This window comes from Myxocyprinus asiaticus, chromosome 23 (genome assembly GCF_019703515.2).
Source record: "Myxocyprinus asiaticus isolate MX2 ecotype Aquarium Trade chromosome 23, UBuf_Myxa_2, whole genome shotgun sequence".
NCBI lineage: Eukaryota > Metazoa > Chordata > Actinopteri > Cypriniformes > Catostomidae > Myxocyprinus > Myxocyprinus asiaticus.
In genome coordinates, this window is record NC_059366.1 from 36,061,345 (window position 1) to 36,086,914 (window position 25,570).

The following is a 25,570-nucleotide window of genomic DNA, read 5'->3' on the forward strand; positions in this document are numbered from 1 at the left end:
AATGGCTTAAGGACAACAAAGTCAAGGTATTGGAGTGGCCATCACAAAGCCCTGACATCAATCCGACGGAAGATTTGTGGGCAGAACTGAAAAAGCGTGTGCAAGCAAGGAGGCCTACAAACCTGACTCAGTTACACCAGTTCTGTCTGGAGGAATGGGCCAAAATTCCAGCAACTTATTGTGAGAAGCTTTTGGAAGGCTACCCAAAATGTTTGACCCAAGTTAAACAATTTAAAGGAAATGCTACCAAATACTAACAAAGTGTATGTAAACTTCTGACCCACTGAGAATGTGATGAAAGAAATAAAAGCTGAAATAAATCATTCTCTCTACTATTATTCTGACATTACACATTCTTAAAATAAAGTAGTGATCCTAACTGACATAAGGCAGGGAATGTTTTCTATGATTAAATGTCAGGAATTGTGAAAAACTGAGTTTAAATGTATTTGGCTAAGGTGTATGTAAACTTCTGACTTCAACTGTAATAAATGAGAGGGAGTGTGTGTGGGGTCTCTCACCCGTGCACTGAGCTGGTCCTGCAGCAGTGTGTGTACAAGTGTGTTCAGCGTGTTCTCTTCCAGTTGAAGGGCGTGACAGAGATCAGTCAGTTCCTCTGGACACAGAGAGCCCAAACCACTGCCGTCAAAACTCTCAAAAACTTTTTTCAATCGTTCCTCATACTGATCCCTCGCTCCATCCATCAGCCTTTCCTATTGGAAGACACAAAGTGAGTTACACCTTCCACCCCTACAGATTTTGCCTGTTTGGGTGTATTGCTAAGCTTCACACTCACAACAACTAATTCCTTGTTGTTGAAAACACAAAGGCAGTTTGCAGAAAGAGCCACCAAACAACAGACAAAAACAACTACGAGCTCTAAAGCAAGTGCTCCAAATGCACACACACTTGTCACTTCTGCCAGAGAGGCTGTATTGGCAGTAGGCAATTAAAGCACTATAGGTTTCATAACCTGAGAGCTCTATATATGGGCTTTTCACACTGTTTACTAGGGCTGGGCAACATGGCCAAATTTTCACAATCATTTTTTTTTCATATCTTTCGATATTTATCACAATATACATTTCATGCCATTAATGGAAGAGGAATGGATTTCACATGTTTGTTACACCTCAAGAATGAATTAAACAACTTGTTTGTTTACAAGCAGACTCCACAGGATAAGCAACCTTTTAATTTGAAGTTCAAGTTCATGTTCAATTTAGGATTTAATCAAGATGCATGATCTCTTTCGTCTTCAGCAGATGTTTTCCTCCACTGACAGACTTTGTTATGATGCTCCACAGGTTCATTAGGTGGTGGTAATGCACCATAAGCTGGATTGCCAACTGCCAATGTTACAGTTAAAAGAGCCAATCACCTTTGAGATACAGACATCGTCTGTCAATCAACTCTAGAACACGCATATGCATTAGCTATACATGCCGGGAAAATTATGTTTTTTAGCGTAATATGAGGTAAAGAATCACAATTTATGATACCAGTATTGTCAGATTTTATTGCTGATTTGAAAAGTTTCTTTGATCGTAATTTTGACCAACCGTTTTTTGAGATTTTGGTCTTTCTCCATTCAAGTAGATAGGAGCTGCACTGTCATGACTGGAAATAGCTTCCCGAGAGCGTTCCAAAAATGGCTGACAGTGGACTGACTTGCTAGGAAGACTTTGGTATAACTTTGCCGAACTGCTTGCTTTTTTAGCAACACACACCTGATCCGATCATCTAGATGTAGAACATACCTTGATATAACAAATATCGAAAATTACTCAAAAGTTTATCATCGATATCAATTTTTTTTTCCTCCATATATCGATATAATTTTATTGCCCAGCCCTATTGTTTACCAATTAATTTGCTTTTCCATGACCTTTCCACACTGGAAAAAAGTGATTTGGTGGTGAAGTAAATATAGCAGAAAAGATTAAGTACTTTCTACACTGAATTAGAAACTTGAACTTGAAAATATTAAGTGAATTCTACACATGTACTCAATTCAAACATGTGAAAATGAATGCTCTAGCTTATAAGTAAATATTATTCATGACTGTTTATTATCTTTATAATGCGTCATGTAGAAAAAAATGTCATATTTATTTGGTAATTTGAGTACATTTTACAGGTAAATAAAAGCAAAATTAAATTTCCCTTAACTTTTCAAAGCTGTTCTTCCCAGCATTCACCAGGCTTGAATAATTAATGAGCTTGCATGGTTTCACTGTTTTTAAGTTTATTTACACCATTTTTAAGGCTGATTTTGTTGTTATGTTTGGTTACTTCTTGTTTTGTGAAGTCTGAAGTTAATGTTTTACGTTGTGATTTGTGCACCAAGTGTTGAGGCCTGCGTGCACTGATTTACATCTTATTACTATAGCCAGTCATGCAAGGTGGTAAGTATTGTGTAATAAACTTCATAGCATGCATTAAGCTTTCCTGTGGAAGGCTTCAGTATGTCATGTGATACATGAATAAACATGATTATATAAAATGTTTAATTTTAAAGTTTAAGTACAATGTACATCAAATTTGTGAGTACAAGTTACTGTAATAACTGAAATGTTTTAATTTTAATTTACTTTCTCACTTCATTATTTCATGAAATTATGTTGATTTTACTTAATTTTATAACAATTAATATGTACTTATAAAAACTGTGTGCAAAAACTTGCTAATAAATCTTACTACACTGAAATAATTATAAGTATGATTTACTTAATTTTTATTTAGCAAATTTTTGCACACTGTTTTTCTTAGTAAGTTTAAATGGTGAAAAATTAAGTAAAATATACTTAATTTTATGACATAATATTGACTGAAGTGAGAGAGTAAATTTATATTAAACATTTCCATAACTTTTACTTACAAATCTAAATGTACATGGTATTTAAATAAGTTTTATATATATATATAGTTGTGAGTTATGCAGTGAGTTGTGATTACTGGACAAGGTTCTTTAAAAAGCATTTTTATTTGAACCAACTCTTTATTGAATCATTTAGACTATTAATTGAAAAGAATTGGCACGAGACAATTATTTTCTAACACATTGGACATCACTACATGGCTTGTAAGCACGTTTTACTCTCATTCTCTTTATGTAGCACAATATCTAGTTGCTAAAATATTTTAGAGGAGAGGATAACAAGAACAAAGTGTTTAAGCACTATAGAAATGTTTATGGCTCTTTAAGATTTTATTAATTTCCATGATTGTTTTTTGTAGGCTTGAAATATCATTTTAAAATTTCCTGACATTGCTAAGTTTTTTCATGACCATGGAAACCCTTTAATAAACTTAAAGCTTGTGACAGTGTGTAAGGTTCAATATGGAACATTGAAGTTGGAGACACAAATTTGGAAAGCACATACAGTATATACAGGCCTAAAGCACTATTTAAGACACACACAATCCCTCTGCTCAGGAAGAGAAGAGATCTGCAGTCTAAATACAGACCGGTGCATAGATGATTGTGAGGACAAACAAGCTAAAATCATACATAATCAAACACACAAACATACTGCTGCAGGTGTTTTTTGTCCCAAAGTGCTTGAGCACATCTTGAAGGCTTCCAAACATCCATAAGTGTGAGTGTGTATGCATGTATTATTATTCAGTGTATGGTGCGCACATACACGCACAAAAAGGAAAAAGGAGGAGTTTAATGTCCATCTGCTTCTTGTCAATGACATCATCACCAGCCCTTTAGGACATCTGAGAGTGGCCAGGTGTCTCTCTATTCAAGGAGAACACACAAAGACCTAGAGTCACTCAGATAAATGAACAGGGCATTATTTGCTAGCTGAAATAGATTTTTTTCCATTTCATGGGCATGTTATTTCTTCTAGCTACATAAAAACTTCAAGTTCAGAAAACAGCTGACAACACATCTGAGCACTTAATCAGTCCACAAGCATAAGAAACTTGCTTTCTAATATTATATATATATATATATATATATATATATATATATATATATATGCAAACTCTGTGTCTGTTGTGTACTACTCAGCTACGATTAGAACTTGCACTTGGCTTTTGAATGCTTATGTTCCTCATTTTGTAAGTCGCTTTGAATAAAGTTGTCTACTAAATGAAAAATGTAAATGCATTGAAATTATGGTTGCCTACAAAATCAATCAAATACAAAAATAATAGTAAACAGGGTCCTCAAACCTTTTCACCAATGAATTTCCAGCACTTTTCCAGTCACTCGTGATTAATGGATAAATATTTGTACAAATCACGTAATAGATATTGCATTCCCCCATTGTAATTGCAAAATTAAATATTCACTATAGAAATTTCTGGGACTTTTCCATTACTTTTTAAAGGGGTCATGACATGAGAAATTAAATTTTCCTTGATCTTTTGACATGTAAGAGGTCATTGTACTTTAAAAACATACTGTAAGTTTCAGAACTCAAAACTTCCTCACTGCAAAAAGAGCGTTTGTTGAAACCACGCTGCCAAAATGTCTCGTTCTCTACTTCGCCCACATTGTGATGTCACACTGTGGTAAACACTTGCATCTGACCGTCTCAACAACACATCAACAACTACTTTCATTGTTTGGCAAAATTATATAAAAAATAAAAAGAAAGAAAAAGAATGGTTGAAACATCTTTTTGTTTTTCATGCTGGAAAGAAACTCTTATGAGTTTGGAACAACATGAACCATGAGTTTGTAGAGTAAATGATGACAGAATTCAGGGCTGTAACCACAATATACATTGAGGGGGACAATAATCATACCCCCTGATGAAGGTGTGAGTTGCGGGACTCAAATTTAAAAAGCTGAGCAGGAACCTCGTAGATTATTCCTGCGGCGCGCATCATCAAGCAGTTCAGGTTAAGAGTGCTAGTGTCATGTAAGATTAAAGTATCTAACTAAACATGCAATATTTGCCCACTATTTTATCACTGAAATATTGTACAGACCAACAGTAATTTCCAAGGGTGCAAACTATTCACCATTTGGCTAAATTTGCCGTTTTGAATTGAAAATATGTCATGTACAGTGATTTGTATGTTATTCATAATTTTGAATGTTAAAACTTTAACGGAGCAGTTTTCAGCATGTCAGGCTTAAGACAAAAAGCAAATGTGTGTATATTGTAAAGGAATTGAATGAATGTGGTTATCTGGTAAGTTTCTGAAGTGCGTTTTTAGAAAATTCACTTGATATTGTCTTAGAAAATGATCTATAACACAAAGTAGAGCATTATCACGCTCAGATTAAAACTAGAATATGGTAATACCTGTGACTTGTGGCTTCAGTTGAGTTTTTAGGTTGTGGCAAGGACAGTGTCATATATTTTTAATGCAAATATAATTAGGTAATAATAAATCAAAAATCAGTTTAAGATTTTCTAAATAATTTCTTTGTCTTTAATTCATTCAGGTTCAGTGTAAAGACATCATAACAGTAGTCCAAATGACTTGTGCACTATGTTCCAAGCTTTCTGGGGCCACACAACAGCTTTGTGTTGTATGGACTACTTTTATGGTATATTAATTATGATTTTTTTTTCTTTGGACCTCGACAGTAGTGCTCAATATGAACTGTTTTTGTATGGAAAAGAGCAGCATTCGGGTTTTCGAAGAAAAGATTGCGTTAAGATTCTACTGGGGGAAAAAACACAATGAGGGCAGTAAATAATTGTGTATTTTCTTTTTGCTAGCCAGCTGACAAAGTCATGTCATTTTACAAATACATCAGTGATGAAAAGAAATGTAAAGTATATTCATCTTTTCTTTGATACAGCACAAAAAAGAAAGAAAAGATGCCTAAAACAGGCAAATTACTAGCAATGTAGACAGTGGTAGCCTTGTACTGTGTACTTTTGTGTGGGGAAAAAACAAATCTTTTAAAACCTAAATTTATACAATTTTGGGGTGAACCATCACTTTAATATACATATTTGCCAGCTACAGCTCACTACAGTGTCTGCAGAGGTACTAAACCTATGACTACATAGGTCAACAGAATATAAAGAAATACATCAAATGCAAGATAAAAATAAATACAAGAGGAATGCTCCTCAGAAATCAAAGTCCAGCAGTGAGACACACAGGGACAAAGACAGACAATGAGACTGTAAGACACACAGAGTGTCTGTGAGCAGATTGATCATCAGAAATATATTTAAATGAACAGACAGTTTTGTTTCCATCACAGTGCATGGTGCTTTTGCCACCTAGTTTTTCCCTCCTCCAATTCACAACCATTATGAAACACGTCCACAACCTGTTGAAAACCCAAACTACTTCTCTCTTCACATGGCCACAGTTCTGCAGTATCAGATGATCTAGCTGGTTTAAGCTGGTCAGCCAGCTTCCATCTTCCAAAAACCTGCTTGACCAGCTACCATGTTCCAAAACACAGCTGCCAGCTTAAGATGGTTTTTCCACCTTAAAAAACTAGAAACAAAGTGCCTGACACAAATTTGCACAAGATTTTTCCAATCACAAATGATAACATCAAATCACAGTAAAACTCAACCATAATTAAATATAAATGCTGGCGAATTCGCGAATCATTTATGAGTGAAACTAATGTGATTTATGAGTGATCTAAAGTCAAACAGCTTTTGAACATACCCGGCAGTGTCACAGATGCGCTCGCGCTCTCTCTCCGTTATCCGACTCAGTCCATTAGTTTGATCCGGAGCTCGCGCTGAAACTGACCCGCTGTTTCTGTGTTTGGATCAAATGCCGGAGATGAAGCTGTGAATGTGTGTCCTGCGGATTTGAGCGTTCGGGTCAGTGCGTTAAACTGTGTTCAGTTATAACGGGCCGGTCAGGGGGTTTTGAAAGGCCCTGCAGAAGGAAGAGGAGGAGACGAGCAGAAACAAAGAACGCAACAGCGCCTCCAGCAGGAGAGTGATGAAATTGCACACCTGTTGATGAGTTCTCATCTTGTCAAAGCATTGTAGAGTAATACTACAATTTATAGATAGGGTTTAATTAATAATTTAAATAAATAAATATATTATAATATAAATGCAAATATTCTAGCCTTATCTAAGTGTCCTCCTGCACACCTGGCCTTTTGGTCAAATTATATTTCATTCTCTATTGTCAATCTATTAAAACATAAATATTTAACACTTAACACACATTGTATACACTATGGATATGCTATTTCTATTCTATGCTCTATTTAAAGGAATATTCCGTGTTCAATACAAGTTAAGCTCAATCAACAGTATTTGTGGCATAATGTTGATTTCTACACAAAATCATTTCAACTTTATCCCTCCTTTTATTTAAAGCTGAAGTATGTAACGTTTTCGGTTAAAATACTTTCTCCTACCCCAGCTCAATATGTAGAGACAACTATAAGTTAGCCATTCATAGTGTAGGTTAATTTTCTCGAAAACTGCAAGCAGTCTTTTTGTTTTGAACGACCAGCCTCAACAATTTTACTCATCCAATGGCGTGAGTTGGGGGTGGGAATATCTCTTTGTTTGACACACAGCAGACAAAAAAAAAAAAAACATAAATCTGGGTTACAGTTAGGCACTTACAATAGAAGTGAATGGGGTCAATCCGTAAACGTTAAAATGCTCACTGTTTCAAAGTATAGCCACAACAATATGCATCTTACAAACCTAAACATCGCTTACTAACCTTTTCTGTGTAAAGTTATATCTAATTTTATGATATAAGTTCAACTTTGTTGACATGAAGCCGTACCGCCATAAACCCTAAAACCACTGTAAAAATGACAATTTAAACAACGTTACAGCTCAAATAATACACAAGTTTAACAGAATAATTCATGTAAGTGCTTTTATAAAAAACATTACATTTCTGCCTTTAAACCCTCCACCAATTGGTCCCATTCACTTCCATTGTAAGTGCCTCACTGTAACCTAAATTTTTGCTTTATTTATTTATTTTTTAAGAAAAGGAGGAACAATTCGAATACATTTTTGTGGTAATCAACATTATAACACAAAGCTGTCGATTGAGCTTGTATTGAACCCGCAGTATTCCTTTCACATTGTAATGTGTAAATTCTACTAACTCAAATGTACAGGCGAATAAGAGATTCCGAGTATGATTCTGATTCATGATGACATCAATATCATGGAAACTAAAGATGTGAACTCATGATGGAACATAGGCCAAATTGACTTTAATGTTGAATTAAAACATGGGATTTATTTGAACTCTTTGCTAGTACAATAAGACAGAAAGATACCATTGGTTAAGCAAAACTATTAAAATAGTTATGAAAGAAAACATCGGAGGCACTGAAGAACCAGTTTAATTAGGAATGAACAAAAAATTTGGTTCATGCTATGTTAAGTAACCATGGTAACAACTGTAACAAGTGATCCTATGGCACTGAGCATATACTCTTTAAGTTTAGATCTTGCGTAGGGCGTGAGCTGTTTCCTCCAGAGCTTCGCGTGTTTCGCTGGGTGGAGGAATCTTCAGGTCAGTGGGTTCCACTCCCCAGATCTCAGTGGCGTACTCTGTGACGGTACAGTCACTAGAGTACTTTCCAGAAGCTGCAATGTTCTTAATTACCATCTGAGTCCATTCTTTCTGATCCTAAACAAAAAAGAGGGAGAAAGTCACCTCAAACCAGATACAACACAGCCATAATTAAAAATGATGGCTAGAAGAATTAATTAATTTGATTTATGCCAAAATGTAACAACTTAGTCTAGCTGTATATCAGATAGACAGGTCAAACTATAATTTATACTAGTTAGTTACATGTAGGAAGTTATGTGTGCTGGTGTAGTGCGATTGTGTCAAACAGAGTATGTAACAGAGTTGCACATGTTCACCTTATAGAGAGCACTGACTCTTTCTTGGCACTGGATGTAAGACTCATAGACTCCAAAAACTTTAAACCTGAATGAGAGTTTCAGAGAAATGAGAGAGTGCCTAGTGCCAGATTTTTTTTTTTTTTTATTGCTCAAGAGGTTGCTCTTTAATAGCTCAGGAGATTTAATTCTCTGTTATGTTTAATCTTTCAGTTATTTAGTTATATATTAACTTTGTGTCAGATAATTCTCCTCAATTTTTTTAGGATAAATAAATATAAAAATAGAAATAGATGAGATAATTGTTGAAGAATAAAGAGCTATAAAAACTAATGTGGATGGCATAGCTCAGATAATTTGGTCTAGACTTTGTTGAGAAATGTCTTGATCTCATAATTGAAATCGCTGACATTTTATTGCAGACTTTGCAGTACCTTGCAAATCTGAGCAAAGTTTGAAACATTGTTGAGCTCTGTTCTGAAACTCTAGAGGTGGGGAGTCTCCATTTGATCTCCATTTAATCGTATTGCTGTCTAGGAGAAACAAATTAGATATTAAAAAGATCTCATTTGTATTTTCTGCAACGGGGTGTTAAAATTTAAGAAAAAGTGTTGTGTAAGTTTTACCGATCATGATGAAACAGCATGTTGATGATGTCGCTGAACATCGGCTATTTCGGTGAAAATAGTCACTTTTAACCTGATCCATGGCCTGTTTCAGCTCCAGAAAACTCTCATAATTTTCTTTCTCCGGCTTCCTCTGCCATCTCTACATTGTAGTCAGCGCCCCATTCAACATGAACTTCATGTTTCCTGTTCCGGATGTCTCCGTTCCTGCAGTGGAGATCTGCTCTGAAAGGTCAGTAGCTGGGATCACTGCACACCAAAAATAGATACACATAAATTTATGCAATAAAACCCCAAATTACCCATAACTTGATGTTGCTACCAGCAAAAACTATGCTGGGCATCATGGAAATGTATGCTTGTCTAAAGAAGGGATGGGCATTTCTAGAAATTTTGTAGAGTGCACATTAAAAACGTGTAATTGATTACTTGAAATTAAGAATTGAAGTTCAACCTTCAACCTCTTGTGAAAAAATGAGCAGTATGCATAAAAATAACATCTAGAATTTAATCTAGATTGTTGCACTCACACATAAAAGCACACATTCCAAGTCTTCTGAAGCGACACAATCACTTTAAATAAAGACAGAATTGTATTTATTTTTATTTTTTGTGAACTATTCCATTAACAACATCATACAAGATTGTAACAGCAAGATTTAGATGACAGAAGCAGTTTCATTGCTGCCCACAGGAGGCAAAGGCACAAACGAAAGTCAAATTGCAATGTTCGAGTAGAGTTTTAACTAGTCAAATACTTAAAGGAATAGTTCACCCAAAAATGAATATTTTCTTATCATTTACTCACCTTTTTGCCATCCCAGATGTGTTTGACTTTCTTTCTTCTGCAGAACTCAAATGAAGATTTTTTTAGAAGAATTTCTCAGCTCTTCTGGTCCATACAATGCAAGTGAATGCGTGCCAAAATTTTGAAGGTCCAAAAATCATCTAAGTCAGCATAAAAGTAGTCTCACATAGCCAGACCTTTGACTACGGTTAGTACACAGAATGTGGGCATGCCGTCTGAGGCTGAGACTAGCATAAAAGTAATCCATAAGACTCTAGTGGTTAAATCAGTCTTCAGAAGAGATATGATAAGTGTGGGGAGAAACAGGTAAATATTTAAGTCCTTTTTTACTATGAATTCCCCTCCCTGCTCTGTCAATCTCCACTTTACTTTCACTTTCACATTCTTCTTGTGTTTTTGGAGATTCACATCCTTCATGCATATCGCCCCCTACTGGGCAAGGAGAATAATTTCTGGAAGAAATAACCTAAATATTGATCTGTTTCTCACCCACACCTATCATATCACTTCTGAAGATATGGATTAAAACACTAGAGTTGTATGGATTACTTTTATGATGCTTTTATGTGCTTTTTGGAGCGTCAAAATTTGGAACCCATTCACTTGCATTGTTTGGACCTACAGAGCTGAAATATTCTTCTAAAAATCATTATTTGTGTTCTTCAGAAGAAAGAAAGTCATACACATTTGGGAAGGCATTAGGGTGAGTAAATGATGAGAGAATTTTCATTTTTGGGTGAACTAACCCTTTAAAGCTGAACGAGTTCTCGATTAATCGATTACTCATGCACATCTCTTATCTAAAGCTTGTCATTTCAGCAAGGTATTTGTTAGTGTGTGTTTTACCTTTCTCTGCCAGTGACACCCTGTATTTCTCCAGGTAAATGACCTTCAGTTTACGGGCAATCACAGGATCGTTATTGACAAAATCAGCGACAGAGGTGATCAACTTAATTATCATCTTTGCCATGTGATATCCAGGAGCAGCCTGCACGTGCATGCACAGTAAATACACATACTGTAAATCATTATGCGTTTGGAAAAGAGTGTTTGTTTTACTTTGCCCCCGATGATCACAGTGCGTGGTACAAACGGTTTGGCGGGATTTCTCTTGATGCCTGTGTGTGAGACAAAGACAGATTTTGTCATTTTCAACTTTACTGAAACTCCACAAAGAAACTTGAAAATTTTTGTGTTTTAATTAATTTGTTTGTTTTTATGTGTACGTACTGTTGTACATCGTGATGACGTGGAGGCAGTTTAGGAGTTGTCATTTATATTCGTGAATTCTTTTCACATGAATGTCAAACATGGATGCAGGATTGACGTCCACATCGTACACCTTCTCCAAGTAATGTGCAAATTTCAGCAAATGAAATGAAAATGACTTTGGCATTATGAATCTACCAACCTTATGAATAATTGAATTCATTTGACTCAATAATGCCCACAGGAATCCTCCCAGACAGCAAAAATTATATAAAGAAGTGAAAAAATAAATGAGCATGTTTTCCAACCTGTTTGACTTTGGTTACATCTCTGATGAAAGCATCATCGTCAACCAGATCATTCTACTTCTGTAGCTGAGTCAGATCTTTCATGTAATCTTCACCGATGGCCTATGAACACATACCAACACAAATCACACAAAAACACACAGATGAAATCTCAACTGACACCTTAAATGGTCATAAAAAACAGACACAGTGTGTTTGACCTCTGCAATCAGATCAGCAAGTCCAGGGTTGCAAAGCAGCAGCCAGCGTTGCGGTGTGATGCCGTTTGTTTTATTCAGAAACTTCTCTGGATCCAACTCACTGAAGTCTCGGAATCTAAATAATTAGATACATATACTGTAGTTGTAGTCATTTAAGAAAAATGTTTGCATTGGGATATAGGATTATACAGTCTTTGAGAGCGAGGGCAGCCTACATGTCTGTTTTAATGATGTCAGAGTGAATCTGTGCGACTCCATTAACTTTGTGTGATCCCACAATGCGAAGATGAGCCATGTTTATGTTTACTCTCTTTCCTCCTCTCTCCTCAATCAGAGACATCCTGCGGATTCGATCCAGATCGTCTGGAAACAGAGACGCAATATGCTATACATACACAATAACACACAATACACACATATGCATACACATTAATTTGGTGTTTGTTCTGAGGATGTGTGTTTGTACTTAGCTATAGTTTGGGGACAAATCTGTACCCAGAAGTGAGCTAAATCAGACATTTTGGGATCTCATCATTTGGAAAAACAATTCATACATAAATAAAATAATGATTTTTAAAATTCTAATAATGCACAAAATTTTCTATTAGGTTAGTCTATAGTAAAGGATAATGTACAGTCAGCCGTTTGTTATTGCAAAATAAATTCCGACTGGGTGATCAGGAAGGGGGTTTATTTTGTGATAACAACTGGCTGACTGTACATTATCCTGCTTATTACACGGCAATTACAATACTGATTTGCATTAAAATTATGTAATTACGTGAGAAGAAATAAATCGCTAAACAGCTGAAATCCTCTTGTTTTATGGGTTTTTACTCTGTGAAAATGACCGTCTTACTCTTCATTATCCAGCCTATTAAAAGACTATTTTCCAAATAAATAAATAAATGGACATGAAACATTGATTTGTGTTGAAATTATTTTATTCGCTTACTTGTAGTGATCGCACAGTGATTTGAGAAGCAGGAAAGAGGTCGCAATACCCAAATGCGCAGTCTGATATGTGTATGTGCGGTTGTTACTTGGCGATATCAGACCGCTAGATGGCGCTATTGACCCATTAGAATTGAGTATTCCAGAGAGCCGTGTAATAATTATCAGTGATGGGCAGTAGCTACAAATAGCGAAGCTATTAGCTTAACTACATTTCTGAGTAGCGAGACAGTAGCTTCGCTAGTTTTTAAAATCAAGTAGCTTTTCAGTAGCGAAGCTATATTTTTGACTAGGTAGCGGCGTAGCATTGAGAAAAGCTACACCGGTACATCATGCCTTGTACCCCATGTTTACTATCGCCAGTTCTGAATCAAAACTAAAGATGTCTGATCACAAATTAATCGCTCATCTCGAGTCGGTTCTTTAAAATGAATTGGTCACACGTGATAGGAAAGAAGTCTGAATCGGTTCGCGATTCAATCTGAATGCCTCAGAAAGCTAGCACTCGCGCTGCTGAATCATTTGGCGCACGCTCTCACTTGCCAATAAGCTCACGGAGTATTTTATAACACGGAAAATAAAGATAACACTGGTTGCAGTGGATCTACAATCAATGAAATTTAACCTGCATATGCGTCCTATCGTTTGCCAGTGATGAGGGTATTTATAAAGCAGCTTGTAAAGGACTTCTGCAAGTAAATACATTTTCCAACCAAAAGAGTATCAGAACACATATTAGCATACACGAAAACACATAAAAAAGTACCATGGCATTACCATGTTTTTTGGACATGTACCATTACCTGGACACTCTATGTTAATACAATGGTAGGCTATATGAATATGGTAATCATATAGCGAAGTACCATGTTATTTTTTTAATTACCTTGAAGCACCATGTAAATACAATAGTATATCAATATGGTAATCATATATCAATTTTCCATGGTAGTAAAATGGTACATAAATATGGTAATTGGATATGAAAGTACCATGGTATTACCATCTGGTACCATCAGAAATCACATTGTAATTGCCCTGATGTGTTCTCTATCTCTCTCTCTCTCTCTCTCTCTCTCTCTCTCTCTCTCTCACACACACACACACACACACACACACACACACAAGAAATTTGGCCTCAAATGATATATCCTGTAATTCTGTGTCTAGCTGCTGTATTCCTGTCTTGTATAGATGAATATATAGATGAATTGTATACTGTATGTACGCAGAGGTTTTTATACAGGAATGTGCAAATGAAATTGTTTAAATGGGTGTGTTTGTAGAGGTAGTAGTATAAACCTGAAAAATAAAATGTAAAAATAGTGGCACATGGGTTTGTATAAGTAACATGTCTAAATATGATTTATGATTTTTTGCATGCACATACCAGTACTTATTGCACAATACTGTATACTTGTATACTGTATTGCACTAAACTGTAACATACTGTACCAAGGCTTTGATAAACATCATGTAAATAAGTCTTTTACAGTAGATGCTTTGTCTATGACGCTATGCTCCATGCATCTGCGGTTGAAAAAACTATAGCTAAAGTAGCTTAAATGTAGCAAGCTCCTTTTGGCATGTAGCTTGTAGTGTAACTTGCTACTTTCTCTGAAGTGTAGCTTTTAGCTTAGTTTAACAGTTTTTTCTGTTGAGTAGTTTGTAGCTTAGCTTGCTAAATTTTTTAAATAGCTTGCCCAACACTGATACTTATACAGTAGTTAGCTTTATATAAAACCAATAGATGTCCCCATTTAAATAGCTGAGCAAACGTGTGTGTGTGTGTGTAAGTTTGGCTGTACTTGTGAGGGCCAAAAATGAAATGTCCTCATTAATATAGTGAAACATGACGAAAACCGACTTGAGGACATTTTTAGCGGTCCTCACTAGTTAAAAGGCACATAAATTGACCAAACCATGTTTTGCCTTAATTCTCCTGATATTAACCTCCATATAAAAACCATTGCGTCTATGAGATGTTCTCACTAATGTAGTTAAACAAACATGTGTGTGTGTGTGTGTGTGTGCGCGCGCGCGCGCTTGTGTGTGTCTATGTACTTAGCTATAGTTTTGGGATTTGTTCCAATAATTGTCCCCAAAGGTTTGCTTAATATGGCAAAACCACAACAATTCAACAATGTTTTTTTATTTTTATTTTAGGGATAGGGTAGGGTTTGGGTTGATCTGTAGTTATTATTAGCTTTATATAAAAAAATTAAAGTCTATTGTATGTCCTCGCTTACAGTAGATCGCTAAGTAAACGTGTACATAACTGTAGTTTGGGCACAAAATCATCCCTAAAAGCAAGCTAAATCTGACAAAACCTCCCTTTTTGTGTGTATATACTCACATCCAGGTGTGTTTGGATGATCTTGTATATGATCTGCAGATGTCGGGGTAAAAGATTCTCCATCAGTTCGACCGGCCAGCGCGCTGTGAGAATATGTAGTTAAAGATGCTCATTGTTGTACTTGCAATAAGTGGTGTTTTATAAAAATAAATTAACTGAATGGTTAAAATATTTGTATTTAAAATTAACAAAAATTATTTGTTTTAATGACATCTCAAGCATAGTCCTTGAAAGTCCTTGAATTTTACTTTGAAGCATCTGTACGAACCCTGTATTTCAACCCATTTTACATGCACATTACCAGTCACGATCATATTTTTTTATCAAGAAAATTCACGTTGGATCATAATTTCTTTTTTTCTAGTAAGACCTTTGATATTAGGGCAAAAAGTCATATTCTTGATAATAATTGTTGTATTCTTTTCCTGTAAAAATATCTAAAAATCCTTAAAACAAGATCAATTTGATTTATCGTGTTTTAGAAACAACACGGCATAAGATATTTAGGTTTATCAGAGAAGGTATTTTTAACATGTGTATTTTGTCTTACTGTACTGGCAGAGTTTTTATAGTCAAAGCAAGTGAAAAAATCTACCAGTGCTGAAGAAGTAATCCAAAGTATTTAGAATACGTTACTGACCTTGAGTAATCTAACGGAATACGTTACAAATTACATTTTCAAAAGTAACCCTCCCAACCCTGCTAGTCAATTATATTATTAAACATATCCTACCTCTTCTGCATTACATTCCCTTGCACTGTATATAACAGATTTGTATTTGTACATACTATATACACTATATTGCCAAAAGTATTCGCTCACCCATCCAAATAATTGAATTCAGGTGTTCCAATCACTTCCATGGCCACAGGTGTATAAAATGAAGCACCTAGGCATGCAGACTGCTTCTACAAACATTTGTGAAAGAATGGGCCGCTCTCAGGAGCTCAGTGAATTCCAGCGTGGTACTGTGATAGGATGCCACCTGTGCAACAAGTCCAGTCGTGAAATTTCCTCGCTACTAAATATTCCACAGTCAACTGTCAGTGGTATTATAACAAAGTGGAAGCGATTGGGAATGACAGCAACTCAGCCACGAAGTGGTAGGCCACGTAAAATGACAGAGTGGGGTCAGCGGATGCTGGGGCGCATAGTGCGCAGAGGTCGCCAACTTTCTGCAGAGTCAATCGCTACAGACCTCCAAAGTTCATGTGGCCTTCAGATTAGCTCAAGAACAGTGCGTAGAGAGCTTCATGGAATGGGTTTCCATGGCCGAGCAGCTGCATCCAAGCCATACATCACCAAGTGCAATGCAAAGCGTCGGATGCAGTGGTGTAAAGCACGCTGCCACTGGACTCTAGAGCAGTGGAGACGCGTTCTCTGGAGTGACGAATCACGCTTCTCCATCTGGCAATCTGATGAACGAGTCTGGGTTTGGCGGTTGCCAGGAGAACGGTACTTGTCTGACTGCATTGTGCCAACTGTGAAGTTTGGTGGAGGGGGGATTATGGTGTGGGGTTGTTTTTCAGGAGCTGGGCTTGGCCCCTTAGTTCCAGTGAAAGGAACTCTGAATGCTTCAGCATACCAAGAGATTTTGGACAATTCCATGCTCCCAACTATGTGGGGACAGTTTGGGGACGGCCCCTTCCTGCTCCAACATGACTGCGCACCAGTGCACAAAGCAAGGTCCATAAAGACATGGATGAGTGAGTTTGGTGTGGAAGAACTTGACTGGCCTGCACAGAGTCCTGACCTCAACCCGACAGAGCACCTTTGGGATGAATTAGAGCGAAGACTGCGAGCCAGGCCTTCTCGTCCAAAATCAGTGTCTGACCTCACAAATGCGCTTCTGGAAGAATGGTCAAAAATTCCCATAAACACACTCCTAAACTTTGTGGAAAGCCTTCCCAGAAGAGTTGAAGCTGTTATAGCTGCAGAGGGTGGGCCGACGTCATATTAAACCCTATGGATTAAGAATGGGATGTCACTTAAGTTCATATGCGTCTAAAGGCAGATGAGCGAATACTTTTGGCAATATAGTGTATATATATTTGTCTTATTGTGTATTTCAATACTTATATTTCTATTCACTTTTTATTTATTTTTTTTGTATTGTTGTTGTATTGTTTGTGCACTGGAAGCTTCTGTCACCAAGAAAAATTCCTTGTATGTGGAAGCATACTTGGCAATAAAGCTCATTCTGATTCTGATTCTGATTTTGAAATGCATTGATTCTTATGTACACACTGCAGTACAAAGCACAGCAAACTGTGTGAACTACTATTACTTCCAGCATTAGGAAAATGGGACCATACTGAAAATGTGCAGCAGTGCAGTGTGGTTATGTTCAGGTTTTGAAGAGGAGATCATGCAAAAAAAAAAAAAAAAAAAAAAAGGAATTCTGGGAGAATACACCCTATGGCAGTGGTTCTCAACCTTTTTTTGATGAACGCCGCCCTACTTCATTCTATAAAACAAACTATGGCATTTTTGTAATTATAAACAGTAGACCTACTCTAAACACATGTAAAAACAATAAATACAAAATATACATATTTATAAGTTGTAACAAAAATTAATTATATTCCCTCACTCCCCTAATGTAGCCTATGACAAATTTAATAGAGCTGAAACAGTGATATGATAATATTTATTATAAATCTTTTTCTGCCTAAAGTACAGTTACTATAGTAAATTCAAGGGTGGTGATGAAGAATTATATGGCGAATTCCAATGGTTTCTGCTTCTCACACCTTGCTTCTCACTGATTCTGCAAAGCTGCAAGTTTAAGATCTCGAGCTTTAAGAGCTTTGCGCTCGTGCTGCTCTGTCCATTGAGCCGTATCCATCTGCAGAGCCATACAGGTGCATTAGCCGAGGTTGTGCCTCTGCCTGTGTATTTGATGCTGCTAAACAAGATACTTCAGATGCGTCGCTAGACTTCAAAATCAGATGAAGTGCAGTACAAATGTGTACCAACCCGTATAATTGAGAACCAACTGATATATTCCAAGTCTAGATAAACGTCTTAATGCAAAGAGGAACTTGACGATAGATTTGATTATTATGACTGATAAACTCCCCCCATTTGCCACCCTCTCTACTAATTTGCTCTCAGAGCCCCCTGATACCCTTTGAATGTCCCCTGGAGGGCGGTACTGCCCATTGAGAACCCCTGCCCTATGGTCTTTCCCTTGGAAAAAAAGATTTACCTGCCAGCCATCTTTGAATTTCTGGTTGAAGAATCCATACTCATAACAGATCCCATATTCATAAGCAGCCAGACCAAGAGTCCCCACAGAGTCCAGAAAACAAGGTGTGAATTGCGAACACAAATGTACATACAGTAAATACCACTAACTTACAATATGTCATATGTTAAAATCCTGCTCTGTCTGTATTAATTGTCTGGTTCTTTTCTTTTGCAAAACTCTGTAGCACACACAAAGGAGATTTCTAAACTGCATACTGTACAGGCACAGAGCAGTCATTGGTAGAGCAGCACACGAATGAGACAGAGACCTGCTAATCTTCCCATGCCTCCGTTGCCCAATCTGGCATTTTCTTCCAGATCCTCCATATCCAGCCCCAATTACAAAGAGGGAGAAAGAGATTTATCTAACATACAGGCAGATGGATGGATGGATGGATGGATAGATGGACAGATGGATGGACGGATGGACGGACGGACTCTCATCTGGTAGACAGCCTCATCGCAGGCATTCTGCAGGCCCAGGTTAAACATGGTGTTCTGGAGAGCTCTACCCATGTAGAACAGGTAATACACACTGCATCACATAAAATACACATAACATCAACTTTAATGTTACATACTTTATGGAAAGGATTTTTGGCTTATGCATTTGGTGCACAGAACCTAATGCAAAAATGTTTAACCTATTTCGTTAATTTCATTCTGGGTTATAATATTTGAGAGGTTGCTATAGGTTTAATGCCATTCTTAATCAGAAGAACAGTAATTATTACAGGGTTCCCACATCTCATGAGTACAGTAAAGGACTTTTCAAAAATAAATGTATACTAATTGTAAATGCAAAAACTTCTAGCAGATGAAACAGAATCTAGAGCTCAGCATAACTAGAAAAATGTAGAACGGCTATCTAGACTTATATTCACTATAGTGAATCACTTTTTGTAGTTATGAGCTCTAAATTACATAATAAACATTTACATGACTTTTCTCTCATTTACATTAGTTTTTTAAGCTTACTTTTTGATGCTTGGAAATCACAAATTAAAAATGTCTAATATTTCAGATTTACTATAACCTTGGGAACCCTGTTAATAATCCTAAATAAATGGAGATACTCTATTTCAGGTGTATGTTTTCACCTGACTTTAGCAACTAAAACCTGTAGCAGGGAAACGAACTATGAAATTGCACGGATTTGAACTTATAGGCTAATGTAAATAATAATAATTAGCATTTGCAAAATATTGCAAAAATTTTCACCGTTATGACATTGGATCACAGTTAATTAAGTTTCAGACTTCCGCACGCAGACTCAGTGTCAGTTCCTCATGAAACCGGTATTTTTAGAGCTCTTTGCATAAAACTGTTTACTTTTGGTTTGTAAGTTCTCCAACCGAACCCAGTCCTGTGACAATGTTTTGGACTCACCTTCGGGTCGGTCTCATAGTAGAACTGCTGGATAGCCCACCAGGTGATCATGCACCGTGTGCGCGTGCGCAAAATAATAATTGTGAGGCATGGAGACGTTCTTGTCATTCACGAGCGTGAAGTGCTTCTTTAGCTCTGCTACATTCTCCACACCGACGACCCCCTGATGCTGATCTGCTTGCGCTTCTCCTGGTCCGTTAGAGGTGTCGCCATCCTTAAGATTACTCGTTACACCGAGTGTTCGAAGTGATGATAAGCCCCTTATTTTTATAGGACGAATGGAGGGAGGGGAATAAAGTCTCTCCCTCTCTTTTTAACTCATGTCATTTGACTTATTGTTGAGTCGATGTTCAGTTCATTCTATGAGTTCACACGTCCCTTACAATAAAATACTATGGTAATTAGCTAATTAGGCCAAAAATATTTTGTAAGGGAAATGACAGACACCTCCATGTTTCATCTGGACCAGTTTATTGAGCATAGAACTTTACAGATAACAACAGTTCAGACACTTAATAATAATAATAATACATGTCTTATATTGGGATTCATTTATGAAAAAATACAATTAATTTACAATGGGTGAAACTTTCCCTCAATGCAACCCAAAAAAAAAAACAAAAAAAACAAAAAACAAACAAAAACAAAGTAAAACACCTGCCCTAATATTTGAACCCCACCAGTGGGATCATTTTAAATATCTGTTAAAGCAAAAGTACATCCTTTATGGATGTACTTAACTAATAGCTAATGTTTCAAGCAGCTACTCTGTATGCTTTCTTGTTTAATGTACTCTTTCTTTTGGATGAATAACTATACTGTTTAATAATGCAATTTTTTTTCACATTGAACGTAAGCAGCACCAGTTCTTTGTTCTGCATTTGCGTTTTTAGCTTGTGCAGCTTTGAGGCAGCAATGGAGAAATGAGGCAGAGAGAGATACAAAAGTTTATTAATTCTCATCTCTGCACAATACATTATGTAAGGCTTTGGAAATGCCTGTGTGTGTGTGTGTGTGTGCTGTGTCCTAATTAAGTGTCTTCTATTCTGTTAAACAAACAGAGAGCCATTTACATCACTGACACACATTCACCTCATGCTGGCGTTGTCTAAAATGTCCAGTTTATATGTGTGTTGTGCACTGTAGCACACAGAGGGGATTAGAGAGATTTCATGTTGATTGAGGTGAATTATGAAAGTGTTTGGGTTTAGGAATAGTGTTCTGATTAGATTGTATTGATGAAGATAAATGTAAAAAAAAAAAAAAAAGAAAGAAAAAAAAAGATCAGGGGCCATATTACAGAGACAGTCCTATCTGGTCTGTTTTGTAACCATGATGATTTCAGTTATAAACTTAGAATTTGTTAGAGCTTAATTTAACACTTAAGATAGTATTTCGTCACCTAGGGGTCGGACGCAATAAAGAAAAGGGACGTTACAGATAGAATGTTTCTTTAATACTGCCTCTGGTTTGGGTAAGGGTTAACAGTGTTTGGGTTTAGTGGTAAATTTTTCTGGTTAAAATGTCAAAATAGGGTTTGGGATTAGGGAAAAGGCTTGGGTTTAGGGATATTCTTCGGTGGTTAGAGATAGAATGTAGAGATAGGGACAGGCATTAAGCGGGCCCGTGGCTGCAATGGGGACACCAACTCCCGGGACAATTGCAACCCTATTCTACCCTGGTGACGTTCGTGGGAGAAGCACATGTAAACACATTCAGGGGGAGATGGTGATATAAACACAGAGATGTGCACAACCCCCCTCGGAGGATTGGCAGTGGCCCTGCGGAGTGGTGAGCCTCAGAGATCGTGGTACCTTTTCGGCACTGGATAGGGATAGGATTTAGGTTTACGGTTTAGGAAGAATCTAACATTAACTGAGGTGTAATATACAGTCAGAGTTTATAGTACGTATAGGATGGAAATCAGACATTTGTTTTTGTCCTCACTTTGACCTGCCGTTATAAAGACACCATTAGAACACCTTTATATGCAACATAAAATTTTTAGAACAGTTTAAAAATGCATCCTCTAAGGTCTAACACACCAGTAACTTATTTCTAAGCTTAACTTCACACAGAGGATTTTATCATGAAACAACAGACAGACATCTGTTAAGATCCAGTAAGATGGGAATTCACATCCATGAGCACCTTTTCCATAAAAGAACAACAACAACATCAATAATAATAATAATCATAATCATAATTATAATAATATCTAGAAAAAGAGTAAGAAAGAGAGGAAAATTATTGCAATATTAATTTACCTCACATACATCAAGGTTAGTGTTAATGTTAGGTTTAAGTTAGGGTTTGGCTGAACCTAACCTTCACATTTACACCGATCAGCCACAACATTAAAACCACCTGCCTAATATTGTGTAGGTAAATTCTAGAGACTGTTGTGCATTTGGCACCAACAATCATTCATGCTCCAAATCACTGAGGTCACATTTTTTCCCCATTCTGATGTCTGATGTGAAGATTAACTGAAGCTCCTGACCCGTATCTGCATTATTTTATGCACTGCACTGCTGCCACATGATTGGCTGATTAGATAATCTCATGGATGATTGTTGGTGCCAGATGGACTGGTTTGAGTATTTCTGTAACTGCTGATCTCCTGGGATTTTCACTCACAACTCTAGAATTTACTCAGAATGGTGCTAAAAACAAAAAACATCTAGTAAGCGGCAGTTTTGTGGACGGAAATGTCTTGTTGATGAGAGAGGTCAACAGAGAATGGCCAGACTGGTTCGAACTGACAAAGTCTACAGTAACTCAGATAACCACTCTGTACAATTGTGGTGAGAAGAATAGCATGTCTGAATGCTATTTGGAGATGCGGGTTGCCGCTGTTTTGGCGGCACGAGGGGGACCTATACAATATTAGGCAGGTGGTTTTAATGTTGTGGCTAATCAGTGTATAAGGTCCATTTACATATCAGCACTCTTAATCCCTGTTAAAACACATTAATGACTGTCAGAAGCATTTTCCCTCACCAAGCACTCATAGCTGAATCCATGTGCACTTGTCTGTGCATGTGTGTTTGTATATGAGTGTGTGTCAGTTGTGTGTAAGGAATCTTCAGCAGACTGAGCCTCCAGGTTCAGACTCTCCAGGTGTATAAAAATCCGGAATAGGCAGTCCAGAATGAAGAGTCACCTATTAAAAGAAACACACACACAAAAATAAATGTTTGCATTTCGAAAATAGATCATCATCAGATAGACCCCATACTCAATACTACAAAACTACACTGAAAAAAATATTAACATATGAAAAAAAATCATTTCTACTCTAAAAATGTTTAGCTTTTAGCTTAATTTGCATTAATGTGTACAACACAAATTATAAATCATAAAATGAATAAGAGTGATACATAGGGCTCTATTTTCGTGAGTGCACAAAGCGCAGCACTTCACGCAACGACCGTGCGCTACATCTTATCATATTTTCGTGAGAGCGCTGATTCTAAGTGCAATTTTTGTGCCAGCGCAAAGCGCAAGTTGCCGTGGGTGCGAGTGTTTGCGCTATCTGTGGGTGTATACGCACAAACTTTGGGTGTATTGTATGGAAATGAAGTGGTGCAAAACGCAATTTGCTATTTTCCTGAAAAATATTTCATTGCACAAAGACGTTTCAAAAGCAGGTCTGTTTTCAGCGCAAAGACCAAACTCAGTTCCTGCGTTTGTAGTTTAGAGATTCCACTAGCAGGTGGTAAAAAGTTAATGTCCAAACTCTGAAAATATAGTGGAACATCAAATTATGTCCCTGATGATCAGAGTTGTAGCTGCCTTATGAAACAAATATTTATACGATTTATGTTTAACTTTCTAGAGGTCATGGTTTATTTTTCAATTATTATTACTGTTTATATTTACAACTGTATTTATGATATCTAATTTATATTGGTATATTTCCACCTGTTGTCATAGAGTGAATTTTAAGTTACTGCAAAAGGTACCGGAGAAAGAAGTTGGAGAGGATAAATTGTTTGGAATTGTTATATGATTTTTTGACCATTTTGTAATTTTGATTATATTTTAGTTTCATTTGAAGTGTAATTTGAAATTAGAAATATTTTTGGTGTAATTTTTTCGTGTTTCAATAAATTAATTTATTTGTTCAATATCAAAATCAACGGGTAGAAGTGAAGTGTGTGCCAATACAATCACTATTAATACTAGCCATGATTTGTGTGTCAATAGATGAAAATTATAATACTTACATTCCCTATAATTTAACGCAGCGTACATCCAAATCCTGACAAGAATACAATTTTCTAAGCAAAAGGAGCGTGTCCATATATTTTTATTGTTCAAATTCATTGCATACAGTCCATTTACGCTGACAACTTCTTATGAATGTGTTGTCTTTGTTTATATCGCTGGTGCTTGAGGTAATGGACAATATAATGGGACGCAGGTGGCGCAAAAACCAGAGAAGAACCTCCGAATTAAATTGCACTTGACCAAGCCCTTTAGCGTGCGTGATTTTGCCAAATCCACTTGCGCCTATACTATCGCGCATACTTGCACAAAAATACAAAAACTTCATGTCCATGCCCACTGACTTTGCACTTATGACTTATGGCATAGGACTCTTAAAATGTGTCCCTTAAAGTAAATGAATAATTATGAGTTCCTTGAACTTCATTGGCTTAAAAATCCATAAAATTAAGATTTTAGGTACGACTAACTCAAATGATCAAGTACAGAACTGAGGTAGAGCTCCTCAGGTGTGGAAAAGCCACTTGCTCTCGAATTCTTTAAGCATGTTTGTTTGATTGTTTGATAAAAAGGAACTTATTGGGGCATTTAATTAGTTGTTATTAAGAATTCATAGAGATTTTAGCTCTTTTTTATTATTATTATTATTTTGTTTTACTGTAATTATTTGTTTTTGTGTAAAGTCACCATTAGGGTGATTACTGTTCCCTTTGGTGATTATGCGGTATGGAGCGTAGATTGATGTGAAAATAATAATTTAAACATTTTAGCATAAGGCTGCAACATAACAAAATGTTTGGATTCTGTTCAGTTCATGACATTTTTCCTTACGCATGTGAATGTGCATAGCTGAAGTGCAGCTGTATCCGCACTTCTTTGGTGGAAATGAGTTTAATGATTGACCTTGGTCATTATTTTCTTTTGAGCCAAATAAATTAGATTTAAATTTAAATTTTAAACAAAGTGCTCTAAGTTGTTAAATCTTATTTGGGGACATACCTTTTTAAGTAAATAAATGTGAATAAACTGATACATTTGTGTTTATCTAACAAAGGTTTTCTAGTTATGCTGACATAAAATGACCATAAGTTGAATTTACTTAAAAAAACATAATGCAAAAAAGCTTGTCGAACGTTTAAACAATTTCTGGAAAACAATCTTGTGTGTTGCATCATAAATTCCAAAAACAGTCCATTTTTAGTGGAGGAAACACTGTTCTAGTGTGGATGAGGGATGAAAGCGTAGCTTAATTAATGCATTTTCAAACAAAAACATATTTGTGTGAACATGGCCTAAGATTAAGAATATAGTTTCATCCTTTCTTCATATGAGAATGGATATACATGTTGGCCCAGCCAAAGACTTTCAGAACTTTTTGTAAAATAAAAAAAACACTATGCTGTGAATTATAGAAATGAGAGGAAACAGTT

At 36.4% G+C, this 25,570-nt stretch overlaps 3 protein-coding genes and 1 pseudogene across 5 annotated transcripts in view; all 4 read right to left on the bottom strand.

The window, feature by feature from the left end:
- LOC127414285 (ninein-like) overlaps positions 1–6,811 on the bottom strand; it is a 32,019-nt gene extending 25,208 nt beyond the window's left edge. Inside the window, exons 1-2 of the mRNA XM_051652210.1 lie at positions 6,619–6,811; positions 522–713 (exon numbers count right to left, since the gene is read on the bottom strand). Of these exons, the coding sequence (XP_051508170.1) occupies positions 522–704 (183 nt within the window). The 5' untranslated portion in view covers positions 705–713; positions 6,619–6,811. The remainder of the gene's footprint in view (positions 1–521; positions 714–6,618) is intronic.
- A 1,379-nt stretch (positions 6,812–8,190) lies between these two features.
- Positions 8,191–11,634, bottom strand: LOC127413802 (glycogen phosphorylase, liver form-like; annotated as a pseudogene).
- Positions 11,635–11,765: 131 nt separating this feature from the next.
- LOC127413963 (glycogen phosphorylase, liver form-like) lies at positions 11,766–20,126 on the bottom strand. 2 transcript variants are annotated; one of them, XR_007892716.1, is made up of 4 exons: positions 19,908–20,126; positions 18,478–19,053; positions 12,171–12,318; positions 11,766–12,070 (listed from the first exon to the last, which is right to left on the bottom strand). XR_007892716.1 is itself a non-coding variant. In XM_051651560.1 (4 exons), exons 1-4 carry the CDS (start codon positions 19,922–19,924, stop codon positions 11,881–11,883), a joined length of 516 nt encoding a protein of 171 aa, XP_051507520.1. In that variant the 5' UTR covers positions 19,925–20,126; the 3' UTR covers positions 11,766–11,880. The 2 variants fall into 2 exon arrangements, 1 of the variants encoding a protein (XP_051507520.1); XM_051651560.1 differs by having other exon boundaries at positions 18,893–19,053.
- A 1,033-nt stretch (positions 20,127–21,159) lies between these two features.
- Positions 21,160–25,570, bottom strand: part of LOC127414214 (E3 ubiquitin-protein ligase TRIM9-like) — a 47,962-nt gene continuing 43,551 nt past the window's right edge. For both annotated transcript variants that reach the window (XM_051652079.1, XM_051652078.1), the window contains one exon: positions 21,160–23,073. In XM_051652079.1, coding sequence (XP_051508039.1) covers positions 22,996–23,073 — 78 coding nt within the window. In that variant the 3' untranslated portion in view covers positions 21,160–22,995. The remainder of the gene's footprint in view (positions 23,074–25,570) is intronic.